This window comes from Heterodontus francisci, chromosome 14 (assembly GCF_036365525.1).
Source record: "Heterodontus francisci isolate sHetFra1 chromosome 14, sHetFra1.hap1, whole genome shotgun sequence".
NCBI lineage: Eukaryota > Metazoa > Chordata > Chondrichthyes > Heterodontiformes > Heterodontidae > Heterodontus > Heterodontus francisci.
This window is the reverse complement of record NC_090384.1, coordinates 66,503,532-66,527,587: the sequence shown is the minus strand read 5'-3', so window position 1 is coordinate 66,527,587 and position 24,056 is coordinate 66,503,532. Positions and strand designations below refer to the sequence as shown.

Sequence of the window (24,056 nt, the reverse complement as noted above, 5' to 3'; positions counted from 1 at the left end):
GGAAATTACAAAGTTACATAAACTAAGTGAGTGGGTAAAGCTATGGCAGATGGAGTTCATTTTGGAGAACTAAGAGTTTGTTCATTTTGGATCTGAAAAAGGCAAATCAGAATATTTCATTAATGATGAGGGACTATGAGAATGGAGGAGCAGAGGGATTTAGGTGTCCGCGTATACAAATTACTAAAAGCTAGTACACAAATACTAAAAGTAATCAGAAAAGCTGTGGAATGTTGATCGTTATCTGAAGGGGGTTGGAATTCAGAATGAGGAAGTGAGGCTTCAGTTGTACAGATCCTTAGTTTGATCCATGTAATACAGCGTTCAGTTTTGGACACAACCTCAGGCAATATATAAGAACATAAGAACGAAAGAAATAGGAGCAGGAGTTGCCCATTTGGCCCCTTGAGTCCGCTCTGCCATTCAATACGATCATGGCCGACCTGATTGTGGCCATATCTCCAATTTCCTGCCTGCCCCCCCATAACCCTTGACTCCCTTGTCAATCAAAAATATGTCTAACTCAGCCTTGAATGTATTCAATGATCCAACCGCCACTGCGCGCTAGGGAAGAGAATTCCAAAAACTAACGACTCGCTGAGAGACGAAATTACTCCTCATTTCTGTCTAAATGGGAAGTAAGCATGTATTTGAGTGTTTCTTTCAACACGCCATTCACATATCTTTGCTCCATGACCTTCTGGTCAGCTATTCTGTGACCTTGTCCTATCTACACCTTCTCCTTTGTTATCTCTTGCCCCACCCCCACTTTACTTGCTTATATCCTTTTACATTTCTAATATTTGCCAGTTCTGAAGAAGGGTCATTGACCTGAAACGTTAACTCTGTTTCTCTCCACAGATGCTGCCAGACCTGCTGAATGTTTCCAGCATTTCTTCTTTTTATTTCAGATTCCAGCATCCGCAGTATTTTACTTTTAAGTATGCATGTATATTGGCCATTAAAGGGGTGCTGTGGAGGTTCAGCAGAATACCAATGTTTGAAGGATTAAATAATGACAGGTTGCAGAAACTTGGATTGTATTCTCCAGAATTAAGGTTGAGGGGGTGATCTAATCAAGGTGTTTAAAATGATAGAGGAGTTTGGTAGGCTTGCTACAGATAAACTATTTTCTTTGCTAGAGGAATCCTGAACAGAAGGACATAATTTAAAGTTAGTTAGGACATTTCGAAGTGACATCAGGAAGGTCGTGGAGATCTGGAACTTGCTCCCCAAAAGGCTGAGGATGTTGGGCTAATTGAAATCTTTAAGACTGAGATTGATGAGGGGATATGGAACAAAGTTGAGTAAATGGAATTGCGATAGTGATCAGCCCTGATTTAATTGAACGATGGAGCAGGCTTTGTTCCTATTTTCTGTTCCCTTGCTTCAGAATTCATTACCTTAGACATAGGTACACGCTCCATTGTTCAGGGCAGCCTAATTTGTGATCATATTCGGGTATAGATTTGAGAGTTCCACCCTGAGATATTAATTCGCAATGTTCAGGATAACTTAATCACTTGGGAATTGTGTACTTGGAGATGTATTAATAAATAAATACAAGATACTTGAGAGGAATAAGGTGCTTTAAAATATTGTGATTTAATCTTTTACAGATTATCAATCTTGTCAACCGTTCCTGGTAACCTGTCCCAGCATTGATTGACCACTGTGTAACCATCAGTCTAATTAGTTTCTTCTATTTTCAGGACCATACGTTGATACATAGACCACTTAGATGCTATCAAGTGAGCAGCTTGATTCTCTCTGGTGTAGAACAAATTCTGGCAAGTCAAAAAAAAAAGAGGCATTGTTCTGGTCACTTAGTGGTGCCCTGTGAATCTGGGTAACTTGGGGCCAACTTTTAAGCAACTGCTAAAATTAACTATTCATGTTGTTTTACTGCAATGTGTTTAAACTTAAAATAATATGTAGTACTTCCCACCAAACTTGACAGCTTCACTATATAGACTTAATTCATTGCAAAGAGTGGTATAACAATGGGGTTAACTGCTTCCCCTTCTCAAGTTGGATTAAAGAAACTCATATTTAGGGCGGCACGGTGGCGCAGTGGTTAGCACCGCAGCCTCACAGCTCCAGGGACCCGGGTTCGATTCTGGGTACTGCCTGTGTGGAGTTTGCAAGTTCTCCCTGTGTCTGCGTGGGTTTTCTCCGGGTGCTCCGGTTTCCTCCCACAAGCCAAAAGACTTGCAGGTTGATAGGTAAATTGGCCATTATAAATTGTCACTAGTATAGGTAGGTGGTAGGGAAATATAGGGACAGGTGGGGATGTTTGGTAGGAATATGGAATTAGCGTAGGATTAGTATAAATGGGTGGTTGATGTTCGGCACAGACTCGGTGGGCCGAAGGGCCTGTTTCAGTGCTGTATCTCTAATCTAATCTAATCTGCTATGGTTCGTACAGAGTAGACTAGTTAGTCACAGCAAGGACTGTTTGGCTAGGGAATCATCTTAGCTGCACCAAATAATAAAACCTAAATTTATAATTCATTGTACTGATATTTGCAAATGGCTTAAAGTTGGTCCTAGAGTAAAGCCTGGCTACCCGACCTGAACCCAACTACATGTATCCGGTTAAGGTCGAAATTCCGAGTCCAGTATTCAGGGTTGGGTCGGGCTGGACACTGCTTCCGGAAGTCACGGGATCAGGCTTACCCATGATTCCACACAACTGCAGCTGCAGGAATAGCCTGCTGCTGGAACAGATGAAGGAGGTTTGGGTCGCGTCGGGTCTGGCGCAAAAAAAAAATTGAAGGGGTCAGGTTCGTGTTGGCTGTGGTCGCGTTGGGCCAGATAGAGTTTTAATTTTTGCCCCGAGCCAGGTTTTACCCTGGAGTTGTGTTGCCAAGAGGCAATTTTTTCTTGGATTTTAGGTGTAGCCAGAGGTTTGCCAGAGGTCAGGTGATCTAATATGTGCTTATGAAAGTGGTGCTGTGTAATTGGCTTCTAGGAAGTGTATATGAGCAGTTTGTTCCCCTTCCCTGTAAAGAAAATAACTGCTTGGCTCAAAATGTCTCTCTTTAATGAAAGTGCATCTAAATCCATGATGCAGTATACTAACACAAGAATCTGCTTGCTGCCTGACCTCCTTCTCTCCAGACATTTTAACACTTTTGGCAGCATGGTAACTGAGGTGAAATACCAGCATGCTATGTCATGGAATAGTAGAACATTCTGGTTTATTCTGTGCTAAATTCCTGATCTCTGCCATACTGCAACTGGGGAAGTGCCATGCAGATACCTTGGTGGTTTTTGAAGAAAAAGAGTGGGCAGGAGAGAGAAAGAGGAGTTACCCTGGTTACTGATGTTCAAAATCAAGAAACTGGTTGAAAACTACATTGACAGAAGGCTGGGAATAGATTGTTCACTTATGCTGATCAAGAATTATGTGGCTGGCGTGAAGAGACCAGAAAGGAAGGAGAAACTGAGAGAAAATCATATTGATGTACAACAAATATATGCTTCCATTGTCCCATGGCTGGCAATGCAAGAGAATTTTTTGCAATTGTGAATGTATGTAAATTTAGTGCTGAATATTACAAATTTGTTTACAATCTATAAATATCAAAGGAAGGTGAAACAATGTTGAGATTTGAAGCAATTAAGATCTTTTAAAGAAAAATGAAAATAATATATTTCTTTTATGGGAGCTGTATCTGTGTGAAGTTTCTTTTCTGATACAGTATCAGTATGCCAAGAAAGCTCTGGAATTACCTTTACCCCTCTCTCCTTTAAGATGCTCCTTATAATCTACCACTTTGACCAAGCTTTTGGTTACCTGCCTGAATATCTTGTGTAGCTTGGTGTCAGATTTTGCTTGTTAACGTTCCTGTGAAGTGCCTTCGGACTTTTTACTGCATTAAAGGCGCTATATAAATGCAAATTGTTGTTCTAGAACCGTTAACAGTTGAGCTTGCTCCAGCATTATTGATTGATTTTGTGGAACATTTTAATTGCTAGAATTAGATCTGTTGTTTAAAAAGCAGAAATGGGGCATTTCAGATTCTGATCGCTGAGTTATGTTTCAGTTGTGAAAAATACTTTTGTGTCTTATTGCATGGATTCAAAACTTACAGTATAATTATGAAGTTGTCAAGTACAAGACCCATCTCAAGGAGGCAGTCTCGCACTGCTTTAGCTTCGCTCAGCTACAGAGTAAATGCCTTGATATTAACAGAGCTGATTTTTTTGTCGCCCCTTCGCTAATGTTAAAATCAAAGCTGCACTTGATAGCTAACATTTAAAAAACGAGGCACAGCTGGCGAATCTGTTGTGTACTAAAAAATTGAGCATGAAAAATGCTAACATTTATTATGCCATTTGTGTCGTGTACATTTATTGGTCTTTTCAGAGTGTGGTAAGGCCTCAGTAACAAAAACTTCTATTTATATAGCATCTTGAACATAGGAAAACATTTACCTGGAATGAGTGGGTTGTCCTATGAGGAAAGGTTAGACAGACTGGGCTTGTTTTCACTGGAGTTTAGAAGAGTGAGGGGAGACTTGATTGAAATATGTAAGATCCTGAACGGTCTTGACAAGGTGAATGTGGAAAGGATGTTTCCTCTTGTAGGTGAGTCCAGAGCTAGGGGCCACTATTTGAAAATTAGGTGTCGCCCTTTTAGGCCACAGACGAGAAATTATTTTTCTGAGGGTTGTGCGACTTTGGAATTTTCTGCCTCAGAAGGTGGTGGAGGCAGGGTCTTTGAATATCTTAAAGGCGGAGGTAGATAGATTCTTGATAAGTAAGGGAATCAAAGATTATCGGGGTAGATGGGAGTGTGGTATTTGAGACAGAAACAGATCAGCCATGATCTTATTAAATGGCGGAGCAGGCTCGACGGGCTGAATGGCCGACTTCTAATTCGTATGGAGTAACTCATGGAAGTCTGCTTCCTCACCCTGCCCCACACTTGGGGAGTGGTACCCCTCAAGCTATACACTACTAACTGACTCTCTAATGGAGAGAGATACCTGTGGTTCTTTGGGATTAAGGCTCGAACAACATGAGTGATGGGTGAATGGGACCTAGTGCAAATTAGGGCATGGACAGTAGAGTTTTGGATGACCTCAAGTTTACAGAGGGAGGGCAATGAGAGGCCAGTCAGGAGTGCATTGGAATAGTCAAGTTTAGAGGTAACAAAGGAATGGATGAGGGTTTCAGCAGCAGAGCTGGGGTGGAATCAGGCGATGTTACTGAGGTTGAAATAGGCGGTCTTAGTGAAGACACGGATATGAGGTTGGAAGCTAATCTCTGGGTCAAATATGACACCAAGATTGTAAACTGTCTGGTTCAGTCTCAGACAGTTGCCATAGAGAAGGATGGAATCGATGGCTGGGGAACAGAGTTTGTAGTGGGGACTGAAGGCAATGACCTCCCAAATTTTAATTGGAGAAAATTTCTGCTCATCCAGTACTGGATGTCAGACAAGCAGTGTGACAATTTAAAGACAGTGGTGTGGTTGAGCGATGTAGTGGTGAGCTAAAGCTGGGTGTTGTCTGCACACATGTGGAAACAGAAGCTCTATTTTTGGATTATGTCACCAATGGGAAACTTGTTGAGAAATGGGAAGGGACCAAGGATAGATCCTTGGGCGACACCAGAGGTTGGTGCAGGAATGGGAAGAGAAGCCATTTCAGGTAATTCTTTGGCTAGATGTGAGTAGATAACAATGGAATCAGATGAGGGCAGTCCCATCCAACTAGATGGCAATAGACAGGCATTGGAGGAGGATGGGTATGGTCACCTATGTCAAAGGCTGCAGACAGATCGAGAATAACAAAAAGGAATAATTTCCCTTTATCCCAGTGACATAGGATGTCATTTGTAACCTTGGTAAGAGCTGTATTGGTACTTTGGCAGGGGAGGAAACCTGACTGGAGGGATTCAAATATGGAGTTCCGGGTAAGATGGGCATGTATTGGGAGGCGACAACACATTCGAGGCTTTTGGAGAGGAAAGGGTAGTTTGGAGATAGGGTGGTAATTTGCAAGGATGTCAAGGCTTGATTTTTTTTTTAAAGGAGAGGAGTGATGGTGACCGATTTGAAGGAGAGTGGGGCAGTTCCTGAGGGGAGAGAATTGTTAACGTCACCTAACAGGAATCAGCAAGGGAAGTTGGGTGGTCAGCAGTTTAGTGGGAATAGGGTTGAGGGAGCAAGAGATGGGTCTCGTGGACATGATGAGCTCAGAGAGGGCATGAAGGGACATAGGAAAGAGACAAAGATGCATGTTCAGGACTCAGACGGGGGGAATTAGAGAAAGTTTGGCCTGGTGGGCTAGCGGAAAGGAGGGATGTGACAGACAGCTGAATGGACAGTCTCGGTCTTAGTGGCAAAGAAGTCTTTCACCACCTTGCACTTGTTGGAGGTGAGGATGGATGAGACAGGGGAGAGGGGTTTAAGAGGACGGTTTAAAGTAGGGAAAAGAAGTTGGAAGTAATCTTTGCATTTCAGGATGATCATAACCGAAGAAATAGGAGGAGGAGTAGGCCATTTGGCCCCTTGAGCTTGCTCCCCTTTTGTATTCTTTTTCTTTTATATCTCTTGCAGCATTTTTTCTGTTCCTTTCTGTATTGTTACTACTTTTACCAGTACATCTCTGAACTTACTACTGATCGCTGTTTCCTGATTTAGCCAGTCTTTTCAACCTGGGTGGTTCCTTGCCCAATAACCTTGAACCTTAACTTGGTTTCTCAATTTAAAATAAAATCTCTATCTTGTATTCTTTAGATGCAGTTCAAAGTACTGAAGATTTTATGTGGGTCAGGCAGTTATATAATAAAATGCAGATAATTGTGATTTCTTGTATGAGCCATCAAGTCACAAAACCACTTGTAAGTATATCAGAAGGAAGCAGTTTTCTTTGTTTCCAGTGGGAACATACATTTCTTATTTATTTGGAATGTAAATGCCATTAATTTGGTTTCAGCAATTTTGAGAAGCATGCATCAGAAATATCAAAAAAATAATCTGACAATTGTGTGCAGTATTGAGAGAATGAGGTTACAATGAGAATTCCGTTGTGATCCAATTCATAAATGTTTTGTGGTATTCTGCAGAATAGAATTAATATTTTATAATGCACTGTCTCTCTCTGTACCTCCCTCTCTCTCTCCCTCCCCCCCCAACCCAAGATTTTTCAGATTATCCTTTTGTCACCAATCCATTAGAGAGCAGATTGATAAATTTGTACTTTTATAATTTGGTCATAATTTTGGAAGGAGCAAATTCCAACTGTTCATCCTAACTGATCAACTAAGGAAAATGTCTGTATTTTGAATGGGACTACAATGTTACCTGTTCAAATACGAAAATGAAAAGGAAACTGTTAGCAGACTGTGAAGACTTCTTTGTCTTCAACAAGTGAGTACATTGTGCAACAGCCATGTATACTTGTTAAAGAACATGGCTTGAGTGCTCTGTACAGATATTACATTTATAGTAGTGATCACTTTCTAATGCGATTGTGTTGCTCCAGTCTGACCTTTATGAAGTGATATGAAAAATACAAAATCCTTGCGTGGAAATTATACGCAACAGTAATTGAAAAGTAATTTGTATAGAAGATCCAAGATTTTCTGTTGCATTGACCAGATTATAACCCAAGAAATTTAAAAAAAACTTCTCATCAATTGGGAGATCAGAGCTAGAAGTACCATGTAGATGTACTAATAAAACATGTAATGATTACAAAGAGTAATATACTTAAACGATGATGGCAGGTTGGAAATCAAAAGATGCTGGATTTCTTGAAAGTGGCTGCATTGAGAACTGTCCAAGCATGCTGATTATTTTTCGAGGAGGAGTAGACTTTGAAACTGGTTAGGTTCTGCAAATTGTTCACGGCATTTGTGACAATTTCCTTTTGGTAAATTGTTACCTTATTTTGCAAATATATATTGGTAATCTTAACTAACTTTCTGTTGTCAACCCTTGATTTCTTTTGAAAGTATTGTAAGAAAATAATGTGTCCCAAAACATTGTACTGCGTGGGAGCTCAGATGGCTTTTGCAGACACACAAAGTTTAGCATTCTTTCACTCGATATAATTTTTCAGTCTTTTATCTAATTTCAGACTTTTTGTGAGGACTTGGGGATTTCAACAATTTATTATTCCCTTCAGCAATGCATCACTCAACTTGTATTTTGCCTTTATCCAAATATGCACTTAATTATATAATTTTAACTCTTACATATGTAAGTCACCGCAGTATTCTATTTTATGACCGTTCTTACTTTACTTGTAATTTTTTTTGGTATTGTTAGAAACGTGCCTCTGTGTCTTGTTAAATTTATTTTTTGAGGATTCATTTTTGAAAAATTGAAGAAATATTAAACTTTGGGGTTTTCAAAAATGTAAAGACCACTTGACTTTGAAACACAGTCCTTGGAAATGTTTTTTAAAAGGGGTACTGAGAGGTCTTGCGAGGAAAACGAGCCCTTCCGGGAAACCACTTGACTTCCAGCAACAACAACAAGCCTTTCCGGGAAATCACCTGACTTTCAGCTCAATAAACAATGGAGAAGTTTAGACACTTGTAGAACTTGTTTACAAAGAAGTGATAAGTCAAGATTAATGGAGGTGAAAAGGTTGACTTCCTGTTGTCATTTTCACTTCCGAATTGTTTTGAGTTGGGGTTGAACTGTATAAAAAGGGAGAGAACTTCCAAGGAGAGGAGAAAGGACCACAACCCAGCTCAGCTTTCCAGCACCTCTCTAAAAGACCCTGAGAAGTTCACTGTATCAACTCATCTCATCTCCTATCTTTGAAGAAAAGCCTGCTAAATTAATTCTCGACACCTTCTGGAAAGAACTGTTCTAAAAGATTCCAGTGACTGGTCTACGTGCACTCAGAGGCCAGACTGTCTGCCACTTTTGGAACACAACATATCTGCTGTTTCTTGAAGAATAAGCAAGTATTCAGCCCAAGTGTATTTTTTTTGTCTGACAATAGAGCTCTAAAACTAAAAATCCCTTTTATTTTACTGGTTAGACAGTGTGTGTGTGTGAGATTGCTAAAGTAAAAAGGGAACTTGTATATTTTGATCTGTGGGGTTATGCTTTACTTCATTACTGGTTAAGACTTTATAATAAACTGATAATGTTGTTTATTAAAGAAACCTGATTGGTGTGTTTTATTCTGGTATAAAAAGAGAGTCTATGATCATATCAATAAGTGGGGAAAAAAATGTATTGTTATGAAGATTTCCATTTTTGGATTAAAACCTGGGACTCTTTTTTTAAACTGAAAAGGATTTCAGTGGACATTGAGACATCTGGAGATAGCTGAATTTTATGGATGCTTTTGGAAGGAAGGCCAGGTCAACAAGAGGCTCCTGGATTTGACCAGTAAACAATTACTGGAAACCAGGTAATTTCAAGGAAACCAGCAGAGGGTTTGACCTCAGAACTGCCCTCTGTTGTGATGAGAGAATATTTATGACTTCACATGTGACTTGTTTCTGGAAGGTTTTGGTTTAATTTCTGAGCTGTTTAAAAGCCAGTGGGTTTGGATTAAAGATGGCAATTGGAATTTAATTTTGATCTGCCTGGAGATCAGAAGAAGAACCAGAAACGTATTTCCCCTCTCTAAAGAATCCTTGCTCTTGAAAAGCAAAAGCTTGTATGAAGTGGTACTGTTGACTCCTGCATTTTCGAAGAAATTTTGAATTTGCAGAAATCTTGCATCTTTAAAAAGGGACTTTTGCATCGGATGTGAGAACTGACACCTGTTGCTACACCCCTGATGGAAGACCTATGTGAAGCCTTCTACCATTGAAGTTCTTTGAACGCCTACCCATCACAGACAGTTCACCAACCTCGCCTAGAAAGACTTTGAGTGGCGTCCAACTATTTGACTTTGGGATACCTTGCCAAACCAAGGAACTTCCTTCCAGATCATGGTAGTCTAAGTTTTTTTTAAATTCCTTTTATTCCTATGAAATAGCTGGAAACCAAAAATCCTTTTTCTTCCAGTTAACCAGTTTTTGGATGTATGTGCATGTGTATGAGGGCTAGAAAAAAAACAAGGAGCTTTAATATCTCAATTCATATTTATATATTCATTATTGATTAAGACATGGTTTTATAAATGGTTAATTTTGTTGTTTATTAAAGAAACTTGGTTAGTGTGCTTTATTCTGGAGACAAATAGAGTATCTAATTGGTTGTTTTGGTAAGTGGGAACATTTATTGATATGCTGTGACCTGTGAAGAATTGGGACTGAATTAACAGTGCACTCCTCCTGCCTTGATCGTTACAACATGTTGTGACCTGTGGAGAAGTGGAAATAGAATAAACAGCCCACTCCCCCCATCTTGGTCATAACAGTATAGTAGTGGGATGGGTCATGAGGAAAGAAGACCAGGCAGAGAGAATAGCTAGGATTTTTTTATGAAGAAACTCCTGTCTCCTGACCCACGACTTGCATCCTGTCCTTCCACCTGACAGCGGTGCTGTAAGAGACATAGCAACCCTTGTTACTGATACGCAGATCCAGTGCAGTGGAGGGGGAGCGAAACTACATTCAATAATACGCACACATTTGCATAATTGGGTATTGGGGATATGGAAGTATGCAGCAGTTGACTATATTCTCTAATATAAAATATAAGCGAAATACTGCGGATGCTGGAAATCTGAAATAAAAACAAGAAATGCTGGAACCACTCAGCAGGTCTGGGAGCATCTGCGGAAAGAGAAGCAGAGTTAACGTTTCAGGTCAGTGACCCTTCTTCGGAACTGACAAATATTAAAAATGTCATAGGTTATAAGCAAGTGAGGTGGGGGTGGGGCAAGAGATAACAAAGGAGAAGGTGTAGATTGGACAAGGTCACATAGCTGATCAAAAGGTCATGGAGCAAAGGCAAACAATATGTTAATGATGTGTTGAAAGACAAAGCATTAGTACAGAAAAGGTGTTAACAGACTGAATATTGAACAGCAGCAAGTGCAAACATGAAAAAAAACAGTGGGTAAGCAAACTGAACAAACTAAGATGAAATGAAATAAATGCAAAAAAAGGTTGTAAAAAATGTAAAAAAGAAAAAAACTAAAAATAAAAGTAAAATGGGGGGGTTGTCATGCTCTGGAACTCGATGTTCAGTCCGGCAGGCTGTAGTGTGCCTAATCGGTAGATGAGATGCTGTTCCTCGAGCTTGCGTTGATGTTCACTGGAACACTGCAGCAATCCCAGGACAGAGATGTGAGCATGAGAGCAGGGGGGAGTGTTGAAATGGCAAGCAACCGGAAGCTCAGGGTCCTGCTTGCAGACTGAGCGGAGGTGTTCCGCCAAGCAGTCACCCAGTCTGCGCTTGGTCTCCCCAATGTAGAGGAGACCACATTGTGAGCAGTGAATACAGTATACTAAATTGAAAGAAGCACAAGTAAATCGCTGCTTCACCTGAAAGGAGTGTTTGGGGCCTGGGATAGTGAGGAGAGAGAGGACTATATTCTCTATGTATTTTTAGCTTTTCCCCAATCTTGTTTTTGAAAATGGCTGTTTTATTTGAACTGATTAGTTCTGTAACTTGTTCTTGGCAATTTATGGTAATTTTTTTCTTTTGGAAAGTGTTCAGTTTTATTGATTTAATATTGTTGTCTCTTTCTAGGATAGAAATATATACTTTTTCCTCAAATTTACAACCACACATCCATGACAACCGTTGTGATTTTGCCTGACCCTGACCCTGCCCCTGCCTCAGCTAATCTGCTACTGAAACCCTCATCCATCCCTTTGCTGCCCCTACACTTGACTATTCTGATGCTCTCCTGGCTGGCCCCTCACGTTCTACCCTCCCTAAATTTGAGGTCATCCAAACCTCTGCTCCCCATGCCGTAACCTGCTCCAAATCCCATTCACCCATCCGCCTGTGCTCGTTGACCTACACTAGCTCCCAATTAAGCAATGCCTCAATTTTTAAAATTCTCCTCATTGGTTTCAAATTCCTTTATGGCCTTTCCCCTTCCTATATCTGTAATCTTATCCAGCTGCACAATCCTGCAAGATATCTGTGCTTCTCTAATTCTGGCCGCCTGAGCATCCCTGATTTTAATCGCGCCACCATTGGTGACAGTGTCTTCAGCTGTCTTGATCCGAAGCTATGGAATTTCCTCCCTAAACCTCTACCTTATTTTGCGCTTTTTAAAACTTTCTTTAAAATCTACCTCTTCAACAAAGCTTTTGGTTGTTTACCCTAATATTTCCTTATGTGGCTTGATGTCATAATTTGCTTTATAATGCGGTGAAGCACCTTGGGATGTTTTATTATGTTAAAGGTGCTATATAAATGCAAGTTGATGTATCCTCAAGTAGGAAGCTGTTTAATTTTAGTGATTATTGGTTAGAGCCCATTCTGTGTGTGATGTGGCCTTGGAAGAAGTTAAAATGTGGATATTTCTCTGCCTGTTCTCAGGACAAGGTTTTTGTCGCTCTTACTTGCCTTCCAAGCTAACCTGTGGTTCAGGTCATCAGTTTCCCACCCAATATTGTGAAACTTGGAATAAGATCAAACCTGTTCCATTTGCAGGTCATGTGGATTTGGTTCGATGATGGATTCTGCCAAATCCATTTAATTCCGAAGGAATGGTTCCATGTAGTCCCTCTCTGTCATCCCTCCTACCCCTCCCTAAAAAGTGGAAAAAGGCAAAACTGTATAATATTTACTTAGGTTTGCATTCCACATGACCTAGCATCGACAGTTGCTACCTTTGTTGTGACATTTCTAAGGTGCTAACAGTCTTGGATCCACTGCATTCTTTAAAGCTTTTGGCTATCTGCACTTATCTGGGATTCTGGCTACCTCCAAAATATGCTGAAGATTTGAGAAAATGTTTGAAACATGCTGTTATTGTGAAAAAGATAATGCAGGACTTATGGTTTGAAAACTCATTTCTGTTAACTTTTTGATTGCCCTCATTTTTACTGTATTTGCAATAAGAATTTTTACAGTGTAGAATATGGTATTGTGACACGAGTTCCTCGCAAGCATGAAGAAAATCTTTGTAAACCATTTAACCTAAAAGCAGCTATCAAATAAAATAAGATACTCATTTCATGTTCAAGTTTGCCCAAACAAACACTGCAACACCATGTTCTTAATTCCTACTCTATGCTTTTCCAGTTGTCAGATTTTAAAGTCTTGGAAGGTCCAAAATATGCGTGCCAGAATAACATTGTAAACAGGACAGGCAATTTGGGCAATGAAAGATTATTTGGCAGTGAATTCCCACCCATACTTCTGGATTGTTGACTATTATTGGCACATACTGTAATCGCAAAGAAAAGATCATTTCTGTTCAGGCAGCTGATATGCCACCATATGCTGGTTAAAATATATTAATGATGTGTTGACAATTTATCTTTGTAATTGTATTCCTTTGCTGCATTTGAGTGGAGGGAGGTGTGAAAATGACATCTATAAGATTAATTGTGAGTCATTTCTAAAATAAATAAGACCCTGTGGAATGTCTGTTGTAGTCACTAGAATCATTTGGGATTTCCAGCAGAGACGGAGACCTTTCAGCCCAGTGTCTATGCTGGCTCTTTTACAGAGCAATCCAAAACTATCCCCATTATCCTGGTATTCCCCCATAGTCCTGTATCTTTGCTTCAAATATTCATCTACCTTTCTGTTAAAAGATACAATTCGTTGCCTCTGATAAAGCTTTCCATGTTCTAGCAATCTTTGCTAACCTCTCTCCTCACTTTTAGTGAACAATTTAAACTGATGCTCCCTTGTCACAAATTCGTCAGCCAGAGGATATAGGTTTTGACAGAGTTAACAGAGAAAATCATTTTAAATATCTCTAAGTCTTGTTTTAGCCACATTTGTTGTGTTGAAACAGTCTCATTTTCTTAAGTCTTTCTCAACTGTAGTTTCTCATCCCTGGTGTCAATGGATCAGTAAACTGACTGCACAACTTTTATTAGCTGGTTGTCTTTTACCCAGATGAAGTTTTATCATTTGGAAAATCATGAACAACCTGGAGATTTAATTGAAGTGTTTAAAATAATTTAAGGATCAGACTTGATCCAAGTGGCTAGGCTATTTTAGCTGGAAAAGATAGGGAGGACTGCGAGACTTCAGTATAAATTATGAAAATTTAAAACTGGGCTAGATGCTAAATAATGCCTTTTTGTAGAGAATCGTTCACCTCTGATGTACATTGCTGGCATATGCAATGAGTGTTGATTCATTACAAGCATTCAAAAGGAAGCCGATCTTGCAAATGGCAAACATCTCTATATATAGGTCAGAGATATCCAGCATACAGTTCGTGGGTCAGAATCTGGGCAGCTGAAGGTTTCTATCCGGCCTGCGAGCCTTCTGTGACTGACCGTGGCTCTCCCCGTACGTGTATGCCAAGCGGAGGGGTAGGCGGGACCTGCGTCTGAGGGATGGTGGATGTCTGTCTGTGATTGGTGACTGTCTGTGACAGACAGCGGACTGCCCATGCAGGGTGAGCGTTGATTGGCAGTTGGCGGTGAAGGCACGTTTGGATCGGCCGCCCTTCCTGCTTTTGTGCGTTCAGGGAGTGGGCAAGAATGGCAGTGAGGAGCAGCGAACCATGGGTGGGGGGTTGTGGGGGTGGCAGGGAGCAGCAAACCATGTGCAGGGGCAAGGAGTGGTGAACTATGTAGGGAGAGGGACAGTGAGGGAACGAATGGAGAGAAGGACAGAGCGAGGGAACGAACGGGGAGAGGGACACAGAGAGGGAAGGGGGAGAAAGAGTGGGGGGAGAAAGAGTGGGGAGAGAAAGAGATCAAGATCACTCCTGACAGATGGACATCTATCCGGAATACTCTGCATTGCTACATCAAGTGTGCGGTCAGACGTTGGCTACTAATGCAAGCAAAAATAATGCCAGGTTTTTAAAAATTCTTTAATGGGATGTGGGCGTCATTGTCAAGGCCAGCATTACTTTTGACAACTGAGTGGCTTGCTAGGCCATTTCAGAGGGCAGTTAATAATCGACATTGCTGTGGGTCTGGCGTCACATGTAGGCCGGACCTGGTAAGGATGGAAGATTTCCTTCCCTAAACGACATGAGTGAACCAGATGTGTTTTTATGACAATCGATGATAGTTTCATGGCACTATTACTGAGACTGGCTTTCAATTCAGGAGCACAGAATACTGGGGTAGATAGTACTAAAGTAGGGAATAGTAAGTTATTAGGTGGGATCAAAGTAAGGGAGAAAGTAATAAAGTCTAAATCAGGGTTAATGTGCATGTATGTGAACGCATGGATTGTGGTTAACAAGATTGGTACAGGCGCACATTGCCATGTGGAAATATGATGTTGTGGCTTAAACAGAGACCTGGCTGAAAGAAGGGCAGGACTGGGTGTTAAATATTCCTGGATACAAGGTGTTCAGGAAAGATAGGAAAAGGAAAAAAGGGGGAGGAATGGCATTATTGATTAAGGAGAGCATTGCAGTGCTGGAGAAAAAGGATGTCCCAGGGGAGTCGAGGAGAGAATCAATTTGGCTAGAGCTAAGGAACAAAACAGGTGCGGTTACATTGCTCAGTGCTGTCTATAGGCCACCAGCTAGTGGGAAGGACATGGAGGAACAAATTTGCAAGGAAATTACAGAAAAGTGCAAAAACTATTGGGCAGTTATACTGGGGGACTTCAATTATCCAAACATAGACTGGGATAGTAGTAGTGTAAAGGGCTGTGAGGGGCAAGAGTTCCTAGAGTGTTTTTAGGAAAATTTTCTACAGCAGTATGTTGCTACTGCAGTGAGAAAGGAGGCACTGCTGGACCTGATTCTTGGGAATTATGTGGGCCAAGTGGATCAAGTATCACTAGGAGAGCATTTCGGGGATAGTAATCATTGTATCATAAGGTTTAGTTTGACTATGGAAAAGGACAAAGCAATCCAGAGTAAGAATAATTAACTGGGGGACGGCCAACTTCAATGGGATAAGAATGGAGCTGGGACGAATAAATTCAAATCAAAAGCTGGCAGAAAAACTGGTAGATGAATAATACCTCCAAAGAAGAGATAGTTCAGGCGCAGTCAAGTGCCCTCGAAGGGGAAAAGTCAGGCAAACAAATTCAGAGCTCCCTGGATGATAAAAGAGGTAGAGATTAAGGTAAAGAAGAAAAAGTGTGCTATGACAGATAATAAAAGCAAAATACTGTGGATGCTGGAAATCTGAAATAAAAACAAGAAATGCTGGAGACACTCAGCAGGTCTGGCAGCATCTGTGGAAAGAGAAGCAGAGTTAACGTTTCGGGTCAGTGACCCTTCTTCGGTTCCGAAGAAGGGTCACTGACCCGAAACGTTAACTCTGCTTCTCTTTCCACAGATGCTGCCAGACCTGCTGAGTGGTTCCAGCATTTCTTGTTTTTATTATTGCTTATGACAGATGCCAGGTAGAAAATAGAATTGAGAACCAGGCTGAATATGGAAGGTCCAGAAAGGAAGTGGAAAAGCAAAGATAGAGTATGAAAAGAGACTGGCAGCTAGCATTAAAGGAAATCTCAAAGTTTTCTCTCGGCATATAAATAGTAAAAGGATGGTAAAAGGAGGAGTGGGGCTGATTATGGGCCAGAAAGGGGATTTGCACATGGAGGCAGAGGGCATAGCTGAGGTATTAAATTAATACTTTGCATCTGACTTTACTAAGAAAGAAGATGCAACCCAGGCAACGTTGAAAGAGGAGGTACTTAAAGTGGATAAAGCACCAGGGCCAGATGTGATGCATTCAAGTGGGAAGTGAGGGTGGAAGTTGCAGAGGCACTGGCCATAATTTCTCACTCTTCCTTAGACTCGGGGGTGGTGTCATGGGACTGGAGAATTGCAAACATTACACCCTTGTTCAAAAAAGGGTGTAAAGATAAGCCCAGCAACTACAGGCCAGTTTAACTTCGGTGGTGGGGAAACTTCTAGAATAAATAATTAGGGACAAAATTAATAGTCACATGGACAAATGCAGGTTAATTAAGGAAAGCCAGCATGGATTTCTTAAGGGAAAATCATGTTACACTAACTTGCTGGAGTTTCTTGAGGAGGTAATAGAGAAGGTTGATGAGGGCAGTGCTGTTGATGTGGTGTACATGGACTTTCAAAAGGCGTTTGTTACAGTGCCACGCAACAGACTTGTGCGCAAACTGATACCTCATGGAATAAAAGGGACGGAAGCAACATGGATATGGAATTGGCTGAGCGACAGGAAACAGAGTAGTGGTTAATGGATGTTTTTTGGGCTGGAGGAAGGTCTGTAGTGGAGTTTTCCAGGGATCAGTGTTGGGACCATCGCTTCTCCTGATGCATATTAATGACCTAGACCTTGGTGTACAGGGCACAATTTCAAAGTTTGTGGATGATATGAAACTTGGAAGCATTGTGAACTGTGAGGAGGATAGTGTAGAATTCCAAAAGGACATAGACAAGTTGGTGAAATGGGTCGAGAGTTGGCAGGTGAAGTTCACTGCAGAGAAATTGGTTTTGGTAGGAAGAACATGGAGAGACATTATGAAATGAAGGGTGCAATTCTAAAGGGGGTGCAGGAGCAGAGGGACCTGGGTGTATATGTGCATCAGTCATGGTGGCGGGACAGGTTGAGAGAGTGGTTCATAAAGCACTTTATTAATAGGGGCATAGAATACAAGAGCAAGGAAGTCATGTTGAACTTGTATAAGACACTAGTTCGGCCTCAGCTGGAGTATTGCGTCCAGTTCTGAGCGCCGCACGTTAGGAAAGACGAGGTCATTGGAGAGAGTACAGAAAAGATTCATGACAGTGGTTCCAGGGATGAGGAACTTCAGTTATGTAGATAGATTGGAGAAGTTAAGACTGTTTTCCTCGGAGAAGAGAAGGCTGAGAGGTGATTTGATAGAGGTATTCAAAACCATGAAGGGTCTGGACAGAGTAGATGGGGAGAAACTGTTCTCACTCGTGAAAGGATCGAGAACGAGAGGGCACAGATTTGAAGTATTTGGTAAGGGAACCAAAAGTGACATGAGGAAAAACTTTTTTATGCAGCGAGTGGTTAAGGTCTGGAATGCACTGCCTCAGAGTGTGGTAGAGGTACATTCAATTGAAGCTTTCAAAAGGGAATTAGACAGTTATATGAAAAGGAAGAATGTGGAGGGTTACGGGGAGAAGATGGGGGAATGGAACTGAGTGAATTGCTCTTTCAGAGAGCCGGTGCGGAGACGATGGGCCGAATGGCCTCCTTCTGCACTGTAACAATTCTGTGATGTCTCACAGCCTCAGGTTGGAAACTGGCTTTCTGTGGTGTTGGCTTGATCTGCCTCTGTCTCCAGAGGGTTACCTTTTAAGGTAAAAATCCATCACATTTGAGTTGCTGTCAGGTGTCACAGGGTCTTCTCCCCTGTTGTGACCACACAATGGTCCAGAATATGGAAACCATGGCTATTTATTGATGTCTGAATGGAGACCATTCTGTTATAATGGTGCTACTTCACATCTGTTCATTTTGGTTTGAGCTGTGAGTCATTCTGTCTCCAGAACCCTTTATTAGTTCATTCTTGTAGTTAGGAGTCATCAACATGCAATGGTGCTCTTTTCAGTTTCATTGGGTTCTCCCCAGAGCTATTTCAGACGAGGTTAATAAGTTTCATCCTCAACAGATAGAGGTGTGTATTGTCAGTACAGGAGGGGTCATGTGACCACGACTCCATTTTGTCTGTGGTACAGGTGTCCATATTCTTGTGGTTCAGTTTAACAGTTGGCTTTTTATTTTCATAATTCCTCCAATTAATTGTTTATTTCAGCACTGCTCCTTCTGACCATGATACAACAATGTAGATCATTATGGAAACTAATAAAGATGCAGAACTTGATTGAAGTCTTGATTATAACTGGTAATAAAATGTGCAAGCCAAAAATCACTATCACCCTATTGAGTACTACTGTGGTAAAGCATTTTCAGTAATGTGTTAATTTCTTTTTCCCTCAGGATCTGTTGAAGGTTCAGGGAAGATAATTCAGCGTTTTCCACAAAAAGACTGGGATGATGCACCTTTTCCACAGGGAATAGAATTGGTATGTACATAAGCTCTCATTTTGCATTTCATAACTGGGAATTGAGTTTTAAAATTAATTTTGAGCAAGTATTAGCTAAGCTGAGACGGGCATTAGTAGTTCATGGCCTTCTCCAGGCCTATGTCTTCTAGCTGTATTGGAGTGGAAATAATATTTTGATAAAAGATATTAGTTTTGAGGCTTGACTAATATGAAAACCTGAGCAGTGTTTAGTGTTATCATGTAAGTTGTTAGTACCCAACCTCTGTCCCTGATTTTATTACAGGTCTAAAAATATGCGATAACAATGTACTCATAGTAATGTACATACATATAATTATGAATATCAATGGGACTGTGTTGGAGATGCAGTTGTTGGGCCTGCTCATTCCTGCAATAGGAAAAGCCCGAAACAAGGAGAGTAATAAAAATAGTTTGTCTTGTAGACTACTGTTTGTACATAGCTTTCCTGATGACTTGCAGTAGATCACAAGATTTGTTAGTTAAGTAACTGGAAATTCTCTTCCATTGGCGTATGAGAATGGAACCTGACAGATATTCCTAGTAAATAAACAAAAATATTTGTCAGAGATGCATTAACTCAAAGCATTCAAAAACGTAATAAATCAATAATTCATTTTATCAGGCTCAATTAATGGAAAATCTCACTGTCGCTTGAGTGAAGCATATTAAACTTGATTTGTAGAGTCTGATCTTGAATTGCCACCCGAATTGATATTTGAATGGCACTGTTTCCTATGGGTGTTTTTCCAGTTCTGGTAGAGAAGCACTCTCAACTCATATTTTGTCTGATCAAGCAAAATGTCTGATTCTTGAGTGATATTAATGATAGATGTAGAGAAATCCAAAGTTCTTGCCTACACGGTTACATAGCGACAGAGCAAATGAAAGTGGAAATGATAGCAAAACACTGGGCAATAAATGTAGAATAGTGCTGTAAAGCTATAATTTCATTTTAACTTCTCCTAACTGTGAAGTTGAAGTTAATTTATCTCCTATGCTGGTATTCTTGTATAAAGGATTTTTAAGCTGGGGATCGGAGTTGTTTCTTACAATTGAGAGCCCTCTACATGAGGTTCCATATTATTTTGCTAGGAGCATGTTGGTGCTTTACTCCTCAGTAATGTCTCTGAATTTAATTGTTTATAAGAAGCGAGTATATCTATGATTTACATCCCTCATGGACTGAGAAAGAATTAACAACAAACAAGAACTGAAACCAGCAGGATAGGGCACAAGGGACCTGGAAGTACAGGTGACAAGGGAACAGAGGCCAATGTGGCAGTGTTGTACATTTTTCTGGAATTGGTTGTCCTGAATGCGATTGGACCTTGTTGACTACTTGGCCGATAAGCACTATGCGGTTAGTATGGACGCGTTGCAACACAGAAGAAAATCTGCAGCCATAAACTGTATAATCCATATACTCGACATGTTCATTTTTAAACACAAAAACTATTTTGGAATGACTATTTTGTGCATGTTTACATGATCTGCTTTAAACTTAAGTGCTACTTAATATCTGATGGGGAATTTTCAGAGGTTTGAGAAAATGTTCAAATAAATGTGAAACTTAATACTACAAAGTATGTTTCTCAGCAAAATGTTGCATTTCATTATAATAGTAAGAAAGCGCTTAATTACATGTGAAGCTCTTTGGAAATTATTTTTGAGTGTATTTACAAGTGCAAGTTTTTTTATTTCGTACCTTTATTCACGATTGACTGTGAGATCTTGATCATGCTTTTTAGAAATAAAGAACTTGTATTTATATCGCAACTTTCACGATTTAGGGCTCCAAAAGTGCTTTATAGCCATTGAAGTACTTTTTCAATTATAGTTACTGTTGTAATGTCGGGAAATGTGACAACTAATTTACATACAGTAAAGTTTCATACAGCAATGAAATAGATGATCACGTAATATGTTCCAGTGACGTTGGTTGAGGGATAAATATTTATCAGGACACTGGAAGAACTTCCATGTTCCTTTTCCAATAGTGCCTTTGAATCTTTTATGTCTACTTGAAGAAACAGTACTGTTCTCCAAGGGTCAGTGCTATGACGACTGCTTTTTTTACTATATATAAATGACTCGGATCTTGGAATACAGAGTAGAATTTCACAGCTTGCTGATGATGCCAAACTTGGAGGGGTGGCAAACAGTGAGAATGATGTGATCCACCTGCAACAGAACATAGATAGGCTAGCTGAATGGGCAGACAGGTGGCTGTTGGAATTTAATACAGACAAATGTGAGGTGATGCATTTTGGCAGAAGGGATAGGGTGAGGCAATATAGACTTAATGGCATAGTTTTGAAGAGTATGCAGGAACAGAAGGACCTGGGGGTGCATGTGCATCAATCTTTGAAGGGGCAGGATATATTGGGAGAGTGGTTAGCAAAGCATATGGGATCTTGCGCTTCATAAATGGAGGCATTGAGTACAAAAGCAGGGAAGTTCTGCAGAACCTTTATAAAGCTCTGATTAGACCCAACTAGAATAGTGTGCCCAGTTCTGGTCATCACACTTTAGGAAGTATGTGAGGGTCCTTGAGAGGGTGCAGAGGAGATGTAGCAGAATGGTTCCAGGAATGGGGTATTTTAGTTAAAAGGTTAGGTTGGAGAAGCTGGGGTTGTTCTCCTTGGAGCAAAGGAGATTGAGGGGAGATTTGATAGAAGTGTACAAGATTATGACAGTCTTAAATAAGTTAAACAAGGAAAAACTGTTCCCATTAACTGATGGTGCAAGAACTAGGGGACATAGATTGAAGGTTTTGAGCAAGAGATGCAGGGAAATGTGAAGAAGAACCTTTTTACGCAGCGAGTGGTAATGGCCTGGAACTTACTGCCCAGGAGGGTGGTGGAAGCGGAGACAATCAATGATTTTGAAAGGAAATTGGATGGACACTTGAAGGAAATAAACTTGCAGGGCGACGGAGCACAAGCGGGAGAATGGGACTGACTGGATTGCTCCATGGAGAGCTGACATGGACATGATGGGCCGAATGATGGCCTTCTGTGCTGTAAATGACTCAATGGCTCAGATGGGCCTCAATTTACAATCTCCTGAAAGAAGACATCAGCCACTCTGCAGAACACTCCCAGTTAACATAGCAATGTCTCAGGCCTTTAGTCCACCTATCCACAGTACTTCCCTGATGCATTTTTAGTAACCACCAGTGCCAAGAACCTGCCTGATTATTTCCTGAAAGCCATTTGATGTTTCACTGACACCACATGTCAGTAATTGGGTTCTTTTGTGCTATTCAGACTGGGAGGCCATTTTCATTTGTCATCTTGATGACATTAGCTGGCAAGTTCTTGATGAATTAGCATGCGCAGGGAGACCATGTGTAGGTTATCATCAACTCCTCACCTGCTTCCCAAGTGGCTGATGAGGGACGACCTGAAGTGTAATTGTGACCATGATTCCCAGACCATGGAACGCATCACATCAGCCTGCATACTAAGATCTTTTGCAGGAAGCACCTCATTTTTCCATTTGGCATCGCAGGAGGCCATCAAATGAATAGCGAAACTAGACATCCCAACATAAGCTTTTCCTCTCATACAAAAGTAGTAGTGGTAATCAGTAATCTAATGAAAATATATTAATTCCTTCAGACCTTTGTGATGAAAGTTGTCAGAGCCAGGAGCCCTATCTTGAGCTTCAGCAGCTTTCCTAATACCTCCTCACTTGTGATCTTATCATTTATCCTTTATACTGTACCTTAATTCGAGCATTTCTTTTGCCATTTTTTTGTGAACATCATTTAAAAAAAATGGTTAAATACTTCAACAGTTTCTCCATCATCGGATGCCTCTTGCCCGTGGCCATTTTTTATTTGTCTAATCTCTCTCTGCACCGTTTGTTTGCTGTTGTCATGCTTGCATGCTTTACTGTTCTGCTTTATATTTCCAACTATATATTATATACTGCCTGAAGTGTCAGTCTAGATTAAATACCCAAGCCTTTGTGGTGGGTCTTGACCCAATGGCCTTCTGACTCAGCTGATTGAGTGCTATCTTATTTTGTTCTTTTATTTAGAGATACAGCACTGAAACAGGCCCTTCGGCCCACCGAGTCTGTGCCGACCAACAACCACCCATTTATACTAATCCTACATTAATCCCATATTCCTACCACATCCGCACCTTCCCTCAATTCCCCTACCACGTACCTATACTAGGCGCAATTTACAATGGCCATTTTACCTATCAACCTGCAAATCTTTGGCTGTGGGAGGAAACCGGAGCACCGGGCGGAAACCCACGCGGTCACAGGGAGAACTTGCAAACTCCGCGCAGGCAGTACCCAGGTCGCTGGAGCTGTGAGGCTGCAGTGCTAACCACTGCACCACTGTGCTGCCCTAAACTATCACTGAGTGTAAGCTGATGCCCGAATTTGAATTTGCACTAATCAATATGTCTTCATAGAAATTACTAGCACTGTTGTTCTGGAGCAATTTAACTTGATGTGTAAAAATCATAGGCATTTGCATTTCAAATCAAATGGAATCTAAGTATTCAGTCAGAAATTTGACTTTCAGTCTTAATGGAAGAAATTAGGGGCAGAACAAGTAGAATCAGGAGTAGACCATACAGTCCCTTGAGCCTGCTCTACTATTCAATAAAGTCATGGCTGATCTTCAACCGCAACTCCACTTTCTCAACCAATCCCCATATCTCCTGATTCCCTTAAAGTCCAAAAATCTAGCAATTTCAGCCTTGAATGTACTCGATGACTGAGCATCCACAGTCCTCTGGGATAGAAAATTCAAAGTTTCACAACCCTCTGAGTGAAGAAATTTCCCCACATTTCAGTCTTAAATGGCTGACCCTTATCCCAAGACTGCCCCCTATTTCTAGACTCTCCAAGCAGGGGAAACAGGCTGTCAGCATATACCCTGTCAAGCCCTCTCAGATTCTTAGTTGTTTCAATGGGATCACCTCTCATTCTTTTAAACTCCAGTGCTTATAGACCCATTTTCCTAGGACAATCCTG

General features: G+C 40.8%; 1 protein-coding gene across 2 annotated transcripts in view; it reads left to right on the top strand.

Annotated features, from left to right (window-relative positions):
• The window catches only part of sbf2 (SET binding factor 2), a 743,327-nt gene that overhangs the window by 72,436 nt on the left and 646,835 nt on the right, over positions 1-24,056 (top strand). For both annotated transcript variants that reach the window (XM_068046388.1, XM_068046387.1), the window contains exon 2: positions 18,964-19,049. In XM_068046388.1, coding sequence (XP_067902489.1) covers positions 18,964-19,049 — 86 coding nt within the window. The remainder of the gene's footprint in view (positions 1-18,963; positions 19,050-24,056) is intronic.